Consider the following 7,653-nt stretch of genomic DNA (forward strand, 5'->3'; position numbering starts at 1 on the left):
GGGTAGAGGGCCAGCCAAAGACTGGAAAATCCTCAAAAAGACAGAAGAATGGAAGATCCTCAACAAGATAGTCAATTTGATGGCATGTAACAAAGACTATTATGGTATTTAAGGACAACAATAAGTCCAACTGGGGCTCATGCCCAGTTTTGTTTGGTTCAAAATCCATATGTCAAACTAAAACCAATGGATGGGAAAATAGAACTCCCTCATCTGCCTACCAAGTTCACATACACAATAGAATCTTTACAGAAGCAAATTATTACATCTTTCCCCCATAAGGTATCTAATCGTTTCGAATTTCTGACTTTTCAGTTAGTAAACAAGTGCTTTATTATTGTGCCACCAGGTATTCTTCCCTTATGTTGTTGTTGTTGTTGTTGTTGTTGTTGTTGTCAAGTGCCATTAATTCGTAGACGACTCATAGCGACCCAATGAACAAAAGACCTGAACACTTGTATAACTTTCATTGTTTCTCCAAGTTCATAGGGTTTCTGGAGGAAAACTATTTTGGAAGTGGATGCCACTCCTGCTTCCAAGATTGTTTTAATCAGGGGGCTCCACCAAACACTGTCCTCCATGGGTAATCATTATCACACTTGACACATCAGTGTCACAGTGTTTAGCATCATAGCAAACACGAGTTACCTCTGTACAGAAAGTGGACAGACCACTTAGAAGAATGTTTGACCAAAAGCAATTAAAACCAGACCTGAGGGCTGCAGATTAAAATCACCCACCTTTGGCTTGGTAGCATAAGTTCCTATCCACTAGGCCAATATAGCTCTCTCTATGTTGTTGTTGTTGTTGTTGTACAAGGTAACGTTATTTAGTTAGGCTAAGTAAATTATGATCAACTCACTTGATGAATAATAATATGATAACTAATAACATAATATATAATTAATATAATAGTATAATAAGAATAACTAATAATGATAACAAATACAATACTAACAATGAAAAAATAAGCAGGTATTAAAACATAGAAAACTTCCAGGATGACATTAAATAAAAAGAATTAAAAAATTACATAAACAAGAATTAAAATTAGGGAAAAATATGGATACAGATAAGAGAGAACCAGTAATACTATTTATAGTAGTGAAATTAAATCAATTGTTTCATATTTAACTTCTTCTTTTATACCATAATCTAATTATTAGAGTCATACAGATTACCGTGAACAAATGCAAATATTATCATGAAATAGCTTCATTGTAGTGTTTCAAGTATCCTATCTAGCAGTGATAACAATATTTTAAAACATTTCCAGTTGCCTTGTTTGTAAAGAATTTGGCACAAAAGTGTTTCAGGCCTTTACTGTTCATCAGGGAAATGAAAGCTCTTGACAGAAGGTGTAAGTATTACCACCAGAGGGCTCTTGAGTCATGGAAGGAAACTGGCAACTCTAAAACCAAAAAGGCTCATTTCTGCTTCACCAGGAGACACAATCAGCCAGCTCTTGGATGCCTCCTTCAAAAAGACTTTTTTCTAAACATGAACTTACATGCTCAATTGTTTATAAAATGAAAAAGTAACCAGTTTATGATATCATTCCACTCTAAAATTTATCGAAGGCAAAGAGAACCATTAAGGTTCTATCTTGATAGAGACAGTAGGGGATAATCAGTTATTATTCAATTAATAATACATTTTCTGCAACTCAACTATTTTGCAATCTTTTAAATACAGGTTAATGCCAGAGTTAGCTCTCCTATAATATTTTCCCAAAGCCTTTGATTTATTTCCTTTAAAAAATGTCTTCTTTCAGGGAAGCATATAACAGGGTCTTAAGTATTTTGCTATGTGACTGCTGATCTATGTAACTTCTAACTGATAAATCTGTTCTCTCAGGAGCAAAATAGTTCTCATAATAGGAGCATTCTGTAGTATGGACAATTTAATTTACACATGAGCTTTATTGCATGCAGACTGATACGATTTCTCATAAAAACTCATTTTTTTCTAGATGTTTCTATTTTTAGCCCTTTTTGTTGTTAGGGTGATCTTAACTCTTGATTAGATTCTACATATAACAATATGTGCATTGTGAGACTAGTCTAGAGAGTTTTCTATGCTGTGGACTTTTCTGAAACAAAGAGTCAGGTCTGCTTTTCAAGGGACCTCTAGTAGCTGAAGACTAATTAATTTGTACCACTCAGAGGCTTTGTTTTTAACACTGTTGTGTACCATGGAGTCAGAATTAACTCATAATTGACCATCCAGTGAGCTTTCAAAGGCAATAAATGGCATGAGAGGAAATTGTCCATCTTTCTCCCATGGACTGTGTATTTGAACCATAAGCCTTTGGGTTGGCAGCACAATTCTTCACCACTATGCCACCAGAGTTCCCTGTTTGTGATGCTTATATTTTTAATCTTTTTCAGGCTCCTGGACACAGGAGCAGTGGAAGAAGTAGAAGATAGATCCTGTGCCCGAGCTCCACCTCGGAAACCCTAAGTGGGTCTGTGCTGTATTGCATAAATCAGACTATATTCCTTCTCTGTCAAAATGTAGCAAGAACTTCCTATTTTATTGTTTGATGTTTTTAAACCAATTTCTACTCATGGCAACATATAACAGGTTTGGTCCTATGCCATCTGGCCAACATACTCCTTGAAAAGCAGACATTATTCCTAGCTCTAAGAGAGATACAAATTAAAACAGCTCTGAGGTATTATCTCACCCCAGTCAAAATAGCAAAATTTAACAGAACAGCAAGCAACAATTACTGGCGAGGTTGTGGAGAGACTGGAACCCTTATTAACTGTTGGTGGGAGTGTAAAATGGAGCAACCACCATGGAAGGTGGTATGGCACTTTCTCAGAAAGTTGCAAATAGAGATACCATTTGACCCGGTAATTCCACTACTGAGAATACCCCCCAAAGAGACCATAACTGACATCCAAGCAGATATATGCACACCAATGTTTATTGCAGCTTTGTTCACAATAGCAAGGAGTTGGAAACAACCTAAGTGCCCATCAACAAAAGAATGGATAGAGAAGCTGTGGTATATTCACACAATGGAATACTATGCTGCATTTAAAGAAAAAGAAACCAATGCAATATTATTCAAAATGGGTGACCCTGGAGGACATTATGCTGAGTGAAGTATCTTAGTTACAAAAGGACAAATACTGCATTGTGCTACTGTTGTAAAACAGGACTGACATCATGGTAGGTGGGAAGACTGAGAAAGATGGGTTAATAATTTATACTGCACTGAAACAGATGAGGGAGAAAACTGTTTAAAAGGGATATGTAATTAGGTATTTTTGCCATGACAGGAGTCCAGAGCGAAGGCTGAATAGTGAAGTGGACCTGGAGGAGGGTTTATAAAACAATGAAAGAACTTTTCTTTTACTTTTTTTTTCCAAGAGGGTAGTGTACTGGGGGGGGGAGGGGTGGGAGGGGAGAAAAGTGCAGCAATGAATGAATGGAAATCCAAAGGCTCTGTAAATTTTCATTGAAATTAATAATAAATTTAAAGAAAAAAAGAAAAGCAGGCATTGAGAACCTGATGGCACACAGTTCTAACCTGATATCCTCAAGGTCATCACGAATTGGAGTTGATTCAAGAGGAACTGCAGAAAAGAAACTATAAGAATACCTGGCACATAGTAGCCCTCAATAAATCTTTCTGAACTAAATAAATTAATGAATAAGTAGATAGTTTATGAAGCATTCTCTTGAGGTTGATGGTTTTAATTCATTTTTTAAAAATCACTGAAAAATAGTATTTTAGAAAAACACAACCTGCTAATAATGGTTTTGCTGTATGACAGTAAGTAAACATCACTTACGGTGGAAGAAATTTACATGCTAACGCTTCAGGATCACTACATGTTTTGAAACAAGGAGTGGCACAAGGTTCATATCTCCATTCACACATCCTCCTGTAAGGAACCGCTGCCTGAATTTCTAAAAAAGAAAAGCTTAGATTGCATACAGTGATAATGTACATCTTGAAATATCATGATTTATAATATGAAACTTCTATGGCTTGATCCTCTTTGTGTTTATGTTCAACTCTGTAGCAATGGGCCTACAGAGGAAAGACTGGCAGTATGCATTTAAAAAGATCTTCCTGGACTCTTGCATACTTCCTATTGAGAACTACTGATAGAATATGTCTGATAAGAATGTGACTTAATCTCAAGTCATTCTTTTTAAGTCAGAACCAACTCGTAACTGATCCTCCAGAGAATTTCCGAGGCTATAAATTGCACAGGATTAGACTGTCCATTTTCTTCATATGGAGCCACTGGTGGATTTGAGCTGCTAGAGAGAGACAAAGCCATTAGGTTAGAAGCACAGCTCCTAACCGCCAGAGCTTCAGGACTCTGTAGCTGCTCATGAAATACTGTCATAATAAAATGGCCTTATTCATGCAGGTGTGCTGGCGGGTAAAAAGTTATGCTGCCAACTCAAAGGCAGGTGATGCTAATTGCCCAGTGGCCCCATGGAAGAAAGGCAAGCAATTTTCTCTTCTGCAATCTATAGCCCCTGAAAACCTATTGGAGGGCCAGCTATGAGTCAGTACCAACTTAAGGGATATGAGTTTGAGGGGGGATTTTTCTTTAGTTTTAATATTACTAAAATAGTTTTTTAATTTTTAAAACAATGGATTTAAACACCAAAACTTGCTAAAATATTCTGTCAGTGTGTAAATTATTTACTTATTCTGATTTTTTAGAAGTATTTGGAAGCATACCTTCTATGCTGAAGCTACTTGATTGTCTAAATTCTTCAGAATCATCATATTTTGCTGCTTTGACACCAGAAGCTGTGAATATGATGAAAAATCCTTTCTTGCTGTATAATTCAAATGTGCTGTAACCAGGAATCCAGAGGCCTTGATGGTGGAAGAATGTGGCTTTCTTATGAAAGGCTGAGTTCGCCTGCCACAGTTTCAGACTAAGAGTGTCATTGTTATGGACATAGAGAAAGTAGTTTGGCCTTTCAGCAGACTCCAAGGAAACCACCGGCAATGCTGAAAAACATAAAGCAATGTGCTTGACAGCTCCCTAGATTCTCCAGGGAATTCAGATCAGAGACACTCCATGCAGTCAGCAAAACTGTGCCTCAGAATCACCAAACATGCCCCCTCAACAAGCAAACAAGTGTCCAAACCACTACCATTCAGTAATTAATGCCAATAGCAAAAAATCTGAAATAAATTGTGAAAACCTTAAGAGAAAAAGTAGTGTTTCAATGTATGGATAGCAATGGTAGTCTCGCTTGCTTTCCCTATAACCTGACTAAATGACAGTCTTTAGGGAGTTTTACTTATTAAAATACGCCCTCATATTTTAATGGATAAAAAAAAAGAAATATCAACTTACCATCCTAAAATGTACACGTCACTGAATATACATTTTTACACACTTGAACATACATTTGTATTTGTGAGGTTTTACATTTTCCTTTTTTAGCAATGATTTGCGTCAAAGTTTACAAAGCAAATCGTTTTCCCATTCAGCCATTCACATACATTTTGTTTATTACATTAACTATAATGTCCCATTGTAAGTGCACTCTTCCTTTCTCATTCAGATTCTATTTCCATTAATCCTTCAACCCTGTCTCTTCCTATGGTTTGTGTCTTATCCTTGGGCAAGTGTTGCATTGTTGATCTTATATAGGTACTTACTCTAAGGAATGAGTTTCTCTTTGATGAGTGTGTGTTTGTTTGTTTGTTTGTTTGTTTGTTTTTTACATTGTAGTCTGTCTATGGGACACATGTGGCCTAGTGGTAAAAAGCTGCACTGCAATCCCAAAGGCCTGCAGTTCTAATCCACCAGCTGTTCTGCAGGAAAAGGATGGAAAATCTCCTTCTGGGCAATTAATTGCCTCTTAAAATCCACTGGAAGGTTAGGTATGGGTCGGTTCTGACTGGATGATATAGAAAACAACAGACTGTCTTTTTGTTTAGATGAAAAGTCTTTGTTGTTGTTGTTGTTATGTGCCGTCGAGTCGTTTCCGACTCATAGCGACCCTATGCACAACAGCCCTAAACCCTGCTCTATCCTGCGCCAACCGCACCGCCTCTGACACACCCATCCCGATTACCCCAGTCACCGAATCAATCCATCTCATAGAGGGCCTTCCCCTCCTGTGCTGTCCCTCCACCCTCCCAAGCATGATGTCCCTCTCCAAGGACCCGTCCCTCCTGACAACATGTCCAAAGTATGTCAGACGAAGCCCCAGAATCCTTGCCTCCAAGGAGTAGCTTGGTTTAATCCTCTCCAAGATGAATCTGTTTGTTTTTCTGGCAGTCCAGGGTACATTCAGTAGTGTTTTCAAATTAACAAAATTTCAACTCGACTCATTTCTATCAAGTCTGAATTGACACATAACAGACTCTGCAGCATGTTTTCATAGGCTATAAATCGCACCAGAAATGACTGTCCATTTTATTCCCCTCAGAGAATCTGGTAGATTTAAGCCCTCTGCCTTTGGGTTGGCAGTGCAACTCCTTAACCACTAAGTGACCAGAGCTGCCTGATAGAAACCCCATAGATGAGACATAATTTTAAATTATTTTCATCTTGATTTCTATCCATACTAGTAATTCACTGTTGCTGTTGTTGTTGGGTGCCATAGAGTCAGCTTCAAATCATAGTTGTTATTGTTAGGTGTTGTTGATATGACTCAGAGTGAAATGAATAGCTGACCTGAACTAAATCATAGTTGGGATCCATAAAACCGTCCACACTAAACCACCGGAGCTACCTAACGAAGTCAACTAACAGGTAAATTGATAGAAAAGACTGAAGGAATTCATGTATGCAACTACATTTCAAAACCACCGGGTTAAAAATGAGCAAATACTCTTACAAGTGATCTTGTTGCATGGAAAATTATTTGCCCAAAGCTATTATTTGTCAATGTTGTAGTTGTGGTGTGCCATCGAGTCATAAAAGATCAATAGTTGATGCTCCAGCAGGTTTTCAGAGGCAGTTAATCTCATGGGAGGAGTTTGTTCACCCTTCCCCCACAGAGCAACTGGTGGCCTTGAACCACACGTGCCTTCACAATTGTAGTGCAGCTTCTTGCCAGTGGACCATAATAGAAAATCAATTTATATTGAATACATAAAAAATTTAATTGGGAAACTAAATTATAATTTTTAAAATGAAGAGAATACTTACATGATGCCTTCTCTTTGAAAAGACCTGGTGTGATCATAAAATTGAAAAATAAGTTGTCATGAATTCCATTTCTTGGAAAAGAGAAAATGTTTCTGTTGCTCATATTGGCCCCCAGAATAAGGCCACTGTGTCCATAACTTGCCAGCATATATGGTCCTTCTCCAAGTCCTAGTTCCGAGCAAATTAAAAAATTAAAAGTTTAAGTAAGATTCTTCTTAATTTTAATACAATAGATTTTAATAATTCAAAATAATAAAAAGGAGACCTTTAAAAATATATAACTGATAGAATAACTGCTCTATTTTTTTTTAAAACAAGAAGATTTGGGATGTGTCTAAAATTCCAGTGATAGATATTTCTATGGTTGACATAAACTTTCTATACTTCAAAGTTTTTCACTATATAAAGAACTTTGCCTAGAATACATTCCAGCTCTAATATTCTAAGAATCTAATCTATTCTGATGAAAACTTTTTAAATTGTTGTCTTAAAA

General features: G+C 37.0%; 1 protein-coding gene across 1 annotated transcript in view; it reads right to left on the bottom strand.

Moving 5' to 3' along the window:
• The window catches only part of LOC102866818 (otogelin-like protein-like), a 209,393-nt gene that overhangs the window by 65,148 nt on the left and 136,592 nt on the right, over positions 1–7,653 (bottom strand). The window contains 3 exon segments of the mRNA XM_006882584.1: positions 3,810–3,927; positions 4,721–4,999; positions 7,161–7,328. Coding sequence (XP_006882646.1) covers positions 3,810–3,927; positions 4,721–4,999; positions 7,161–7,328 — 565 coding nt within the window.

Source organism: Elephantulus edwardii, unplaced genomic scaffold, assembly GCF_000299155.1.
Source record: "Elephantulus edwardii isolate Elephantulus edwardi_28Jun2011 unplaced genomic scaffold, EleEdw1.0 scaffold00021, whole genome shotgun sequence".
In the NCBI taxonomy this organism is placed as follows: domain Eukaryota; kingdom Metazoa; phylum Chordata; class Mammalia; order Macroscelidea; family Macroscelididae; genus Elephantulus; species Elephantulus edwardii.